This window comes from Neoarius graeffei, chromosome 24, assembly GCF_027579695.1.
Source record: "Neoarius graeffei isolate fNeoGra1 chromosome 24, fNeoGra1.pri, whole genome shotgun sequence".
In the NCBI taxonomy this organism is placed as follows: Eukaryota; Metazoa; Chordata; class Actinopteri; order Siluriformes; family Ariidae; genus Neoarius; species Neoarius graeffei.
In genome coordinates this window covers 27,622,017-27,636,914 of record NC_083592.1, presented here as the reverse complement: position 1 = coordinate 27,636,914, position 14,898 = coordinate 27,622,017, and the positions used below count along the sequence as shown (strand labels likewise).

General features: G+C 40.4%; 1 protein-coding gene across 2 annotated transcripts in view; it reads right to left on the bottom strand.

The window, feature by feature from the left end:
• cert1a (ceramide transporter 1a) overlaps nt 1–14,898 on the bottom strand; it is a 61,159-nt gene that overhangs the window by 29,682 nt on the left and 16,579 nt on the right. For both annotated transcript variants that reach the window (XM_060906959.1, XM_060906958.1), the window contains exons 4-5: nt 4,442–4,549; nt 4,012–4,150 (exon numbers count right to left, since the gene is read on the bottom strand). In XM_060906959.1, the coding sequence (XP_060762942.1) occupies nt 4,012–4,150; nt 4,442–4,549 (247 nt within the window). The remainder of the gene's footprint in view (nt 1–4,011; nt 4,151–4,441; nt 4,550–14,898) is intronic.

Below are 14,898 nucleotides of genomic sequence, written 5' to 3'. Positions count from 1 at the left end.
ATTCTGGAGGAAAACCTGTTTGAGACTGGAACGCAGGTTCACTTTACAGCAGGACAATGACCCTAAACATACTGCTAAAGCTACACTGGAGTGGTTTAAAGGTAAACATTTGAATGTCTTGGAATGGCTCAATCAAAGCCCAGACCTCAATTCAGTTGAGAATCTGTGGGATAACTTGAAGATTGCTGTACACCAATGCAACCCATCTAACTTGAAGGACTTGGAGCAGTTTTGCCTTGAGGAATGGGCAAAAATGCCAAGGGCTAGACGTGCTAAGCTAATAGAGACATACCCCAAGAGACTTGAAACTGTAATTGCAGCAAAAGGTGGCTCTACAAAGTATTGACTTTGGGGGGTGAATACCTATGCACACTCCAGATGTGTTTTTTCATCTTATTGGTTTTATTAAATAAATAAATTAACTAATTAAATTAAAAAAAAATGCATCTTTAAAAGTGGTGGGTGTGTTGTGTAAATCAAATGGTGCTAACCTGTGGTTGGTTGAAGAGAGCAACTGGACTTGCTTGACGATTCTTGAAAACGTTTCGCCTCTCCTCCGAAAGGCATCCTCAGTTCTGTCTGACTACTAGGGAGTATCCAGTATTTATTCTCTCATGGATCATCATAGAATCCGAATCAGAATGCTGATGGCTGCATTGTGGGCGGCTGATGTCATAGACACCCACCTCTGTTCAATGATGGTCGTTCCAGGTTGACAAAAATGAACAATCCACTCTGGCTAAGATGTCAGCCACCCACAATGCAGCCATTAGCATTCTGATTCTGATTCTATGATGATCCATGAGAGAATAAATACTGGATACTCCCTAGTAGTCAGACAGAACTGAGGATGCCTTTCGGAGGAGAGGCGAAACGTTTTCAAGAATCGTCAAGCAAGTCCAGTTGCTCTCTTCAACCAACCACAGATGACTATGTACCTGGACGACTGAGTTTCTTCACAGATAAAATGGTGCTAACCTCAACAATCCATTTTAATTCCAGTTTGTAATGCGACAAAACAGGACAAACACCAAGGGGGATGAATACTTTTGCAAGACACTGTAATAGGCCGGTTTATAGAGGACAAATGACTTTAGGCGACATCAAGCATGCCAGTTTTCCAAGTTCTCTCTCTCACACAAACACAAAATGGGAAAAAGTTGGGACGGTATTTTAAAATTTAAATTAAAACTGAAAAGAAATGACTTGTAAATAACCTTTGACCTGCACTGCACACAAAACAGTACAACAGCACATTATTTGATGTTTTACCTCATGACTTGTTTTTTTTTTTTCAAAAACACTGATGTCAATTTTAATTCTTGCAACACATTGGAAAAAAAAAAGTTGGGACTGTAAAGCATTTACCACTTTGTAATGTTGTCATTCCTCCTCACAACACTTAAAAGATGTTTAGGGACTGAAGACACCAAGTGATGAAGTGTTTTAGGTGTTATTCTGTCCTATTCTTCCTGCAAATAGGTCTTTAGGTGTGCAACAGTACGGGGTCATCGTTGTCATTTTTTCATTTCAAAATTCGCCACATATTTTCTGTTGGGGACAGACACCCTCTTCTTCCACAGCCATGCCTTTGTAATGTTTGCAGAATGTGGATTTGCATTGTCTTGCTGAAATCTCCCTGGAAATGATGTCATCTTGAAAGGCAGTACATGTTGCTCCAAAATCTCAATGTACTTTTCTGCATTAATGCTGCAATCACAGGAGTGTAAATTATCTTTGCCACTGACGACCCCATACCATGACAGACCCTGGCATTTGGACTTGTTGCTGGAAACAGTCTGGATGGTCCTTTTCATCTTTGCTCTGGAGAACACAGCGTCCATTTCTTCCCAAAAAAAAAAAAAAACAACAACCCTGGAATACTGATTCGTCTGACCACAATACACGTTTCCATTGTGTGATGTTCCATCCCAGATGCCTCCGAGCCCAGAGAAGTTGACAGCACTTCTGGACACAGTTACTATAAGGCTTCCTTTTTTTTTTTTTTTTTTTTTACACGGTAAAGTTTTAACTGGCATTTGTGGATGTAACTTCGTATTGCGATGCTTGACAAAGGTTTGCTAAGTAATTCCGAGATCATGTGGTTATATCAGCTAAAGAGGAATGACTGTTCTTGATGCAGTGCCGTCTGAGGGATCGGAGATCATGCGTGTTCAGCTTAGGCTTGTGCCCTTGGCCCTTTGCGCATGAAATTCCTCCATCATCCTTAATGATATTATGCACTAGGGCTGCACGATATCAGAAAAATATGCGATATTCGATAACATGACTGAATATCTCGATATCGATATGTATCACGATAATTAAATATATAATGTTTTTCTTACCTCTACTCGCCGTTCTGCCCTGTATCTTGCATTTTTTTTTTTTTTAAATGCTTCGCTTCCATTCCAACATTATTTTTTATTGGAAAAACATGGCTACACCTGCAATGGTGTCCATCAATCATCTTTAAATCTCTTAATTTTTGTGAGCACAGAAGAAAATGTCTTAAGTTGAAGTAAACAAAAAACTGAAAACTACATTACATTAACATAAAGCATTCAAAATGGCAATTTCAGCGGCTCCCGGGAGATGAAGGTGAGCGACACAGATTCACCATAAACTCAAACACAATCTGTTAATAACACATGCGGGTGAGAGAGCAGTGGTGTGTGTGTGTGTGTGTGTGTGTGAGAGAGAGAGAGAGCGGTAGCGTGTGAGTGAGCGAGCGGTAGTGTGTGTGAGAGAGAGAGAGAGCGGTAGTGTGTGAGTGAGCGAGCGAGCGAGCGAGCGGTAGTGTGTGTGAGTGTGAGAGGTAGTGTGTGCGTGTGTGTGAGAGAGAGAGAGCGAGCGCGCGGTTTTATGTTTTTATGCTTCTGTACAGCAGTGTTTGTCCCAGTGAGCCGCCCCACCACTGTTTTACAGGTACATATCTTGCAAAGTACCTGAGTTTGCAGTACGTCACCCCTCCTGAATCCAAAGTACTTCCAAATAGCAGACGTGCATATTTTTTTTTTTTGGAAACCAGTTCCTCCTCACACAAGTTTGTCTCACCACACTTGCTCCCGCCTTCACCACGAGGCTTTTACTTGTTTTGCAATAGGGGCGGAGTTATCCCGCGGCGCTTGTTGACATTCAAATGTGATTGGACAGCACAGAAAAATGTGCCTTTTATCGAAATTTAAGTAATTTTTGCAAACTATGATATCGCGATATCGATACTTTTTCGATATATTGTGCAGCCCTATTATGCACCATAGAAGGTGAAATATCTAAATACCTTCCCATCTTTCTTTGAGGAGCATTGTTTTTAAACATTTCAATAATTTCCTCACACATCTGCTGACAAACCAGAGATCCTCAGCCCATCTTTGCCCCTCGAACATTAGGCCTTTCCTGTATACTGATTTTGTACCAAATCATGATTATACCTGTTGACATCAGCTGTTTCAAATCATATAATTTAATTGTTTTACTTCATTACTAGCTCTTAAATTTATAATGCTGGCTAAAACAAAAGGTATCAGCATTAACTTTTTCAGCAGTTTGTGCTACAGTAGCTCTTCTGTGGGATTGGATCATATGGGCTAGCCTTCATGCCCCATGCGAATCAGTGAGCCTTCGACACCCATGACCTTGTCGCTGGTTCACCGGTTGTCCTTCCTTGGACCACTTTTGGTAGGTACTAACCACTGCATACCGGGAACACCCCACAAGATGTCTCATTTTGGAGATGCCAGACCCAGCCATCTTCCATCACAATTTGACCCTTGTCAAAGTCGCTCAGATCCTTACGCTTGCCCATTTTTTCTTGCCTCCAACACCTCAACTTCAAGAATTGACTCTTTGCTTGCTGCCTAATATATCCCACCCCTGGACAGGTGCCATTGTAATGAGATAATAAATGTTATTCACTTCAACTGTCAGTGGTCACAACATTATGGCTGATTTTTTTAAATATATATTTATTTAAATAATCAATCAATCACACACACACACCCCCCTCACCTTTGTCCCTGAAGAACTCGTCTCTGTAATCTCCATTTGCACAGTTGTCAAAGTAGCGCTGCAGTGTGTCTACTTGTCTGCACAGAATGTCCCGGAATGTCTCCATCTCTGCCAGCTTCTCTCTGAGACTGTTGCCTTTCTGCACAATGAACAAACAAACAATAAATCTACCTTGTAATAAAATGACAATGCATGTCAACCAAAAAGAACATTTATGCACTGAAAATATATTTAGGGTTCCAAGTCCTCTATACTACAAACCTTACATCAAAGTCTGAGTTCTGTCTTCATTTCAAGTACAAGTGCTTCACAGCCCATTTTGTTTTGCCACTAATGATTGCTCATAAATAGCAGTTTTGATAAAGTACTAGTATTTAGCACAGCACAGTTTATAAAGCCATATTCGTCTTTTTTAATATTTATAAAATACCTTAAAGGAAGATGTGGAGGTGGTCGAGAGGCCACTGGTGGCAGAAGTGAGGGACAGCATGGATCCATGGTGCCGCAGGCTGGTCTCTGAACCATAGCCTGATTCAGCCTACAAACCACACACAGTTTTTGGGCGACTTCAGTTTTTTTCCCCCTCATATGAAGTGTAGAGAACTTGATTTTAGTCATGATATTCCTATCAACACTAGAAACATTCAAATAATAGTATGTATGTATGCAGGAAAGAGAAATCTACTAAAATGTAAAACGTCTAAATAACATTTAAAAAGAGTCCTATACAGCACATATCTACAGCTTTTCTTTTACCATGCTTGGTAAAAACAACAAGTCCCATTTCCTGCCTTTTAATATCAGCTAACAGACTGGATACTTCTTATGAAGAGAGAAGCAGAGAGGTGCCAAGTGTGTGTGTGTGGGGGGGGGGAGGTGTCTCGTGCCTAAATTATAGCCTTTAGATTTCAAATTGTGCTTTGCTAGGGTCATCAAATACTGTTCCACTAGCAACACCAGTCTTGGACGTAATGACACTGGACAAAAGAGAGACTGATTTTGGGTTTAAAGCATACCTCTTATGAAGGTGTGTACACATTCCCATTTTATCTTTGAGAAAGCCAAGCATATCTTTACCAAGCGTATTTTTATACAGCCATTTTCAAACCTACTTTAAAAAAAAAAAAAAAACAAAAAAAAAAAACAGCACTGTGGCCTTATATCTAACAACCGCTTTCTTGCCCACAAACAGTAAATGAAACTGGAATCATTAAAAGGGCAGAAGTCATTATTTGCCAACCAAAGAAAGCCCTGTGGTGAAGTGCTGTAGCAAAATAAAAAGCATGATAAGACAAAATGAGACTGTCTTTTAAGGAGACACTTCTCTCCAGTCCAGCAGCCACTTCCACCAGTAGAAAGTACACTCCATCATAGCCTAGTTGGAATGTTGGCCATGACAATCAAGCTTACAAATTCAAGATAATGGTTGCACCGAGTGACAGTTTCAACACCTTTCATCTTAAAATTTACACCTCCATCCTAGTAGGTACAACTTTTGTCATAAATAAAAATAAAGTGGATTAGTATAAATATGGAGGTGTTTATTGGAAATTGCACACACTGACAGTCCGAATCTCTCGGCCAATCTCTTGATAATCATCTCGAGCGACTCAGAAAAATGACAGCCAATTGCTTCGTCACTGTAAGTGAGGAAGAAATACAAATGATGAAAGATAGTGCTTTTAGGAACGGCATTTAAGATGCTACGAAATTTGGTCAAACTATTCAAAAGGTAAGGTTGAATTGTGATTTTTAATCGATGTATTTTATGTGACTCAGCGTAGATAAGTGACCAGTCTGCGCATATTACATTTGCATGTTGCCTTTGAAGTTTGAAATCATTTTTTCTTTAATACGATTTTTAAAAATAAAAATCACCTGTGTATTTATACTAAAACAATTATCTGCCTCAGGCTCAGTGGATAATAACCTTGACTTCATCTCTATTATTCACCGGTATTCACTTTGCTTTTGGCAAATAATTGTTAATTAACTAATAGCTAAATCAGGGATTATATACACAGCACTGACAGAGGAGAGACCAAGACCTTTTTTTTTTTTTAAATCATGTAAATCATGTTACTGTATACCTTTTCAGAAACTTTGAAATGGCACACATACAGAGTGCTAGAACATGTAAATGTATTTCAATATGCATCAAGTTAAAAAACAACCTGTGTGGAATACATATGATCACTAATAGTGCTAAAATCTACACAAAAATACAAAAAAGAAAATTACAGCCATACGGAAAATTGTGCACCTAAAGCCAATGACAAGTTAGAAGAGTGAGCAGAGCGCTGTGCTAGCTACTGATGTGTGTTCATGGATGGGAAAAAGATGCAAATTAAGCAAATTAATTGAAGCAACATACACGCCAACATGTTACCTTAAAACCACCAAGGTTTTTGAAAGTAGCTTTTATAATTCTATATATAGTAAAACGTCTGCACTGGAAAAGGTTGAATTCTGTGATTAATGGTTTTTTTCCCCCCTCCTCACAATAATCTCAGCTTATTATCTCTAGCCGCTTTATCCTGTTCTACACGGTTGCAGGCAAGCTGGAGCCTATCCCAGCTGACTACGGGCGAAAGGTGGAGTACACCCTGGACAAGTCGCCAGGTCATCGCAGGGCTGACACAGACAACCATTCACACACACCTACAGTCAATTTAGAGTCACCAGTTAACCTAACCTGGCTTTGGACTGTGGGGGAAACCGGAGCACCCGGAGGAAACCCACGCAGACACGGGGAGAACATGCAAACTCCACACAGAAAGGCCCTCGCCGGCCATGGGGCTCGAACCCGGACCTTCTTGCTGTGAGGCGACAGCGCTAACCACTACACCACCGTGCCACCCCTCCTCACAATAATAATTTTTTATTTAGCCACGATTAACATCCATCCTTCATCCGTAACCGCTTATCCTGTGCAGGGTCGCGGGCAAGCTGAAGCCCATCCCAGCGGACCATGAACGAGAGGCGGGAGCTGCAATTAACTGAAAAACAATAACATGACAAACTAAGTCTATTACTACTTTAAAGGAACTGTAGCAAATGGAAAGTGAAAGCATTCAGTCAGCACACATGCAAACATGTGATTAGATTAAAGCCCACCATTCTTCCACTCCAGCAGCCAAAGCAGAAGAGCGTGCTGCTACAGTCCTGGCTGGCTGGCCTGAGCATGGCCCCGCACTGCACAGACACTCCCAGTTTTCCTAATAGCCTCTCTGTAGACACGTGGTGAAGAAGAGCAAGACAGAGACAGCAAACGATGCTTCTTTCCTCCAAAGTGTTGTAAAAGCAGCAGAAAAGCAATGACTGAAATAAAGGCAGCTGAGCTTGTAATGTGAGCCTTGCTGTGGCACGATAAGCATGGAAAGCATTGTGTGCAAGTGTGTGAAGCATGAGGACTGAGAAAGGGAGGGGATGTGGGAGAACAAGAGAACACACACACACACACACACCTCCTGCTCAAGTCGGTCAGCAGCATCCATCCCTGCGGCAGCCCAGCAGAGACAAAGAGATGTGTGGGGGCGAGCGACAGAGATAAAGCTCACACCGGTTGAATGTCCAGCATTTGCTGAACCACTCCTTTGCTTGCTGATTGCCACTCCACTGGGTTAAAACTAAGGTTTTAGTGCTGTACGTACCCCTTCAGGAGCAGCATGCTCATGTATTATTCAAATAGAATGAATCGTTATTCCAGAAAAAAAGCCCATCATCTGCAGCATGAATCTGTGCACACACAAACACATGCACGCATGCACACTTTAGCAGAGAGCTGGGTGTTCTCACCAATATATCACAATATTTTTCAAATCACATGACGATATTTTAGTTTCCAAAGCAGCTTGCATGAAAAAAAAAAAGTATATCTCTTGAGAACAGCAATGCTAGCTGTGGTACCAGTTGCTGAAGTCTGCCTGTCAAATATTCTCTGTATTCGCTCACCGGGATCATTCTTAAAACGAGAAAGCACCCAGTAACACAGGGGTGGACAAATCTTAAATTCATTAGCTAGGCCGCATAGCAAGTGGAAGTTTTGGTTGCCTGGAAACCTAATTGACTCAGCAGCTAGTTAAGAGCATTAATATAGAAAAAGGGAGGTGGTGGCTGCATAGCCATGGTCCTTATCCTCTGCTGTGGTTTTTTTAATGTAGCACATTGTGTTTGCATCATATGCATGTATTATCATCTCACATCATACATAGTATGTATTGTGTGATTCTAACCAGTATCTTTATTTCCTCTTGACATGTTTAACTACTTGGTGACGTATTATGTGTCAGCTTTGCACTGAACTTTTTCACTTTGCGTCATCAGTGTTTCCACACAGCTGCATGTTTTTTTATTCTCAAGAGGCCATTTGTACAGGACTGAGATGTGTCATGTCAATGCAAAGTGCATCATTTTAACATCAACACGTACAAAATGAAAACTTTTTTGCAGATGTCAGGAATAGGTTTTAAAATTCCTTCTCTGGCCATTGAACCAAGCACATATTAATAAATGACAGGTAACCTGAATGCAAAACCTGCTTAACCTGTGTGCATGAGGTTGTGATTTGTCCACCAATAAGTAACGTTTGTACAGTTTGCAGATTATGTTCTCCTGTGCAATGTCTGAGGGTTTTTTTTGTGCGTGCGTGCACGTGTATTAACAAAGCATGTCCACACTGTAGACCAAATCAGAATGTTTGGAACGATACAGGTTGACCATCTTGTGTCTCAAACTGAATATTAAAAAGGGTAAAGATTAGAAGAATATAAATATTAGGAAGAGTGCATGATATCCAAGGAATATTTAATTACATGATCACCAAAAGCATTTTTTAAACAAAATACTTATGAAATAATTTGAATAATACTATACTGAATACAATTAAAATCTTATCCAATATGATGCACTGCTGATTTGGTCTGTTGATGTGCCAACACAAAGGGGTATGAAATTGTATTAATAAAAATTAAGAACATTAAGTCTAAGAACGTCGGTCTTGCAATACTACAACCCCGATTCCAAAAAAGTTGGGACAAAAGTACAAATTGTAAATAAAAACGGAATGCAATAATTTAGAAATCTCAAAAACTGATATTGTATTCACAATAGAACATAGACAACATATCAAATGTCGAAAGTGAGACATTTTGAAATTTCATGACAGCAACACATCTCAAAAAAGTTGGGACAGGGGCAATAAGAGGCTGGAAAAGTTAAAGGTACAAAAAAGGAACAGCTGGAGGACCAAATTGCAACTCATTAGGTCAATTGGCAATAGGTCATTAACATGACTGGGTATAAAAAGAGCATCTTGGAGTGGCAGCGGCTCTCAGAAGTAAAGATGGGAAGAGGATCACCAATCCCCCCAATTCTGCAGCAATATCAGAAAGGAGTTCGACAGTGTAAAATTGCAAAGAGCTTGAACGTATCATCTACAGTGCATAATATCATCAAAAGATTCAGAGAATCTGGAAGAATCTCTGTGCATAAGGGTCAAGACCAGAAAACCATACTGGGTGCCCGTGATCTTCGGGCCCTTAGACGGCACTGCATCACATACAAGCATGCTTCTGTATTGGAAATCACAAAATGGGCTCAGGAATATTTCCAGAGAACATTATCTGTGAACACAATTCACCGTGCCATCCGCCGTTGCCAGCTAAAACTCTATAGTTCAAAGAAGAAGCCGTATCTAAACATGATCCAGAAGCGCAGACGTCTTCTCTGGGCCAAGGCTCATTTAAAATGGACTGTGGCAAAGTGGAAAACTGTTCTGTGGTCAGACGAATCAAAATTTGAAGTTCTTTATGGAAATCAGGGACGCCGTGTCATTCGGACTAAAGAGGAGAAGGACGACCCAAGTTGTTATCAGTGCTCAGTTCAGAAGCCTGCATCTCTGATGGTATGGGGTTGCATTAGTGCGTGTGACATGGGCAGCTTACACATCTGGAAAGACACCATCAGTACTGAAAGGTATATCCAAGTTCTAGAGCAACATATGCTCCCATCCAGACGACGTCTCTTTCAGGGAAGACCTTGCATTTTCCAACATGACAATGCCAAACCACATACTGCATCAATTACAGCATCATGGCTGCGTAGAAGAAGGGTCCGGGTACTGAACTGGCCAGCCTGCAGTCCAGATCTTTCACCCATAGAAAACATTTGGTGCATCATAAAACGGAAGATACGACAAAAAAGACGCAAGACAGTTGAGCAACTAGAATCCTACATTAGACAAGAATGGGTTAACATTCCTATCCCTAAACTTGAGCAACTTGTCTCCTCAGTCCCCAGGCGTTTACAGACTGTTGTAAAGAGAAAAGGGGATGTCTCACAGTGGTAAACATGGCCTTGTCCCAACTTTGAGATGTGTTGTTGTCATGAAATTTAAAAATCACCTAATTTTTCTCTTTAAATGATACATTTTCTCAGTTTAAACATTTGATGTGTCATCTATGTTCTATTCTGAATAAAATATGGAATTCTGAAGCTTCCACATCATTGCATTCCATTTTTATTTACAGTTTGTACTTTGTCCCAACTTTTTTGGAATCGGGGTTGTAATTATTTATATAAATGTAGAAATGACATTGATTACAGTGACAATAGTGCAAAAAATGTTTTTAAAAAAATGTTTTCCCCCAACCAGCCCAACTTTAACAATCATGATTCACCGCCAACTGTGACCCTACATCCACTCTACAGTGAACCTCAGCTTGGAAACACTGCTTTACATAATATTTTTACTCTCAAAAGCCCTTTTCTATAGAGTCAAGAGAGCGATTACATAGAAAATTAGCTAGAGAAAGAGGGTTACAAGAAAAGGACACAGCATTAATCTCATCTCATCATCTCTAGCCGCTTTATCCTTCTACAGGGTCGCAGGCAAGCTGGAGCCTATCCCAGCTGACTACGGGCGAAAGGCAGGGTACACTCTGGACAAGTTGCCAGGTCATCACAGGGCTGACACACAGACACAGACAACCATTCACACTCACATTCACACCTACGGTCAATTTAGAGTCACCAGTTAACCTAACCTGCATGTCTTTGGACTGTGGGGGAAACCCACGCGGACACGGGGAGAACATGCAAACTCCACACAGAAAGGCCCTCGCCGGCCCCGGGGCTTGAACCCAGGACCTTCCTGCTGTGAGGCGACAGCGCTAACCACTACACCACCGTGCCGCCTACACAGCATTAATGAATCTCTCAATAGTTGTTTGTTAACTCACAATTCGAAACAGCTTGGAAATCATCTACCAATAAGTGGGAATCCAACAGCTCAGAACTACTCAGGAGCAGCTTTCTGAACAGTACAAAGGAGACTAGAAACAGGATTTCTAGACTGGACAGACCGTTTCCATGGTTTAAAATTACCCAATATAAATAGATATTTGTTTAGATAGATAAACTGGTAGATCAGTTGACAGACTGATAGCTCAATAAATAGATGCAATGATTGGGTAAGAAATCTTAATATAGCAACACTGCCCAGGAAGCACCCAATATAATGACTGGAAGACAAATTCAATATTAAATTCGATGAAGCTAGTTTCAGTCTTGTGTTACACTGTACAAAGTTATGGAATCAATTTTGTGCCAAAATGTTCATACAATACTTTTGAAATATCAAACAAAAACGACAAATCAAAATACAAAAAAAAAAAAAAGTCAATTTTCTTAGACTGGCAAACAAATTATTTGTGTAATCGTGCAAAATATTCTATTACTCTTCAGAAACCTTTTATTTTTGTTCCGCGTCTTTCTCAGTTTTGTTTGACGTAATTTATATTGGTTGTGATTCCAGCTCTCATTTGCGCTCCCTGACTTTTTGCTTGCAGTTTTGGCACAAACTTCACGTGTGGGCGGGCTGTCCAGGAATGCATTCCCATTGGCTAACTTGTGTTTGACTGACAGCTACGCTCAGCCATTCCCTACTCGGATTCTGGCGGACTGTTTGGCGAGTGACCGATCCATTGACGGTAAACAAGGATCGAGTGGACTTCAGTGGCGACTATGATATTGAATTAATTCAACAAAGTGTAAATTCAGTATCATAGTCGCCACTGAAGTCCACTCGATCCTTGTTTACCGTCAATGGATCGGTCACTCATCAAACAGTCCGCCAGAATCCGAGTAGGGAATGGCTGAGCGTAGCTGTCAGTCAAACACAAGTTAGCCAATGGGAATGCATTCCTGGACAGCCCGCCCACACGTGAAGTTTGTGCCAAAACTGCAAGTAAAAAGTCAGGGAGCGCAAACGAGAAAGCTGGAATCGCAACCAATATAAATTACGTCAAACAAAACTGAGAAAGACACGGAACAAAAATAAAAGGTTTCTGAAGAGTAATAGACTGATATTTTGCACGATTACACGAATAATTTGTTTGCCAGTCTAAGAAAATTGACTTTTGTTTTTTTGTATTTTGATTTGTCGTTTTTGTTTGATATTTCAAAAGTATTGTATGAACATTTTGGCACAAAATTGATTCCATACAAAGTGTGTTTGCTATTTAAAGCCTGAAAGGCTTTCGTAGACTTCTTAAAATTTCAAAATAGATATTTTGAAATGTTAAGAAGTCTACTAAAACTGTCAAAACAGACTCACTCTACTGTGAACTATGGACTGATTAGTTAATATTTGACTTTTAGTCATGGGTGATCAAATCATGGATGGATGGATGTTTAACAAAAATTTTTGCATTGGCATGGTAACAGAGTGTCACTTTCTACCAGCAGAAGGCGCTGCAACCTGAACAACTTGTGCGGTGTCCTCCAAGGGTGTCCAATCATTGTTTCACTTCGAGTCTCTCTCACACACACACCATATGCACACTGAGTCAGATGATATCTACTCTGACACAAAGGCTCCACTGCCAGTTCAGCATTTTTTAACAGCAAAAAAAGTCCTAATAAACCAAGATCAGCACTGCTTACCACAAATTAGGTCCTAATTAAGGAAGTAAAAACACATCCTCTACAGAAAAGTGTGCTGGATCCAAACTATATTTAATTTAAAACGCGCTAACATTTTATCTAGCAGTTCCTTTCTCATCCACAAGACACATGGAAACCCCTGACATGAGTTCCAACACTCAGAGCATGTGAGAGGTATTAGCAAAACTATCACGTGCTATAGTTTTACAGAGCTGAAATAAAAGATTCAAGAATGCTGTCATCTCAAGAACACCCACAGCCAAGACAAGCCGCGTGTTAAAAGGGACAGGCCCACTGAACCCTCCCAGATATCAGCCATGTTCCACAGGTTGTGGGATAAAAAGACATTACAGGCATTTAGCAGATGCTCTTATCGAGAGCGACGTACAACAGGACAGCAGTGGGGCTTAGATGCTTTGCTCAAGGTTCACGTCAGCCATTCCTGCTGGTCCGGGGAATCAAACAGGCAACCTTTTGGTCCCCTAGCTGCTTCTCTAACCTCTACATCACACTTCTGCCTCGGAACAGGGACTAACAAAGGAACAAACCTGATGTTTGTGAACCACTGCCAGGTCTTTAGACTAAGTAACATCTTGCCTAACCAGTTTCTTATAATGGACAACATTCAGTATACTGCGATGTCAAAATCCTCCACACATTATTAAAGACTTGTGCATGAAATACACTGACAAATCATTGTTAAAGAAAAATTGTATTGACTGCGTTTGGGAAATAAGCTTCCAAATTACACGGTGAAAAATGCCCGCCTTTAATCTATGTTAAAACTCACCAACACTGTGACCATACATTTATTTTTTGCTTCAAATATACAGTACATCACAAAATATATTCTGTACTTTCCTGTCAGCAAAATATAGAACTAACATGGAGAACAGGATAACTCACAGATCATATGCCTTAGTACCATGTGAGTGAATAAAAGACCTAACACACCAAGGGTTAGTAAATTAGGCAAACAAAAGTAAGTCACTTCATGCTTATAATGGAAGGTTGTCCAGGATGCACTGTACCACAACAAGAGCTGGAACAAGTCCAAAGAAATTTAAAAACTGGTGACCTTGCTCCTTGATCCAATTTAGACTGGCATGACTGCTTTCCTGATTGTATGATTGCTAAAATAAAATTCCTGCACTGCAGCAAATATTTGGCACGGCACTCTGAGAAGACTGTGGTAAATTATAAGGAAAATATTAACTACTTATTAAGTGAGCGCGAGGTCTCTACAGGAAAACATCAGACCGAGGGCTTGACAAAAAGACTGAGGTCTGATATTTTCCCGTAAAGACTGAGCAAGTGAGGTTAATACGGAGTTTATTATACGCTTTTTTTATTTCTAAGATTAAAATAGACGGTCATTATATGGAGGCGTGACGCTGCCTTCAGTCACATCATATTTGTAATGTAGTTGAGTCACACAAGAAGAATAAATGGTTAGCGGTTTCAAAACTGAATTCTGTTAGCGATTAGTGGTTTCTGAATGCTTGTCATTGCTCATTTCTTGAATAACTTGGTGACTTTTGTCTTTTCAGCAGTTTTTGATTCCAGTTTGATTTCCAATTAATCTTCGTCATGTTGTTCTTGCTTGTTTTTTGCAACATTGAAAGCCGGCACCTTGGAAAGAAAGTCCGTAATCGCCCACAGGCATACGGGAAAATACTGCCCGCCAAGGAACCAATCAGAGTGCACGATTTTACCAGAAGTAGCTTGTGCCATATAACATTATTTGATCCGCATTCACTGGATATGAACAATCGCACGCTCTGATTGGCTACTCTACTACTAGACCATCAGCTCATATACCGTGAGTAGAGAAAAACAAAACGGTGGAGCGTGTTGCTGAGCCAACCGACGACGAAATTTTAATTTAAAAAAAAAAAACCCTCTACTCAAAAACAAAACCACAAAAAATGCAAAAAAGCA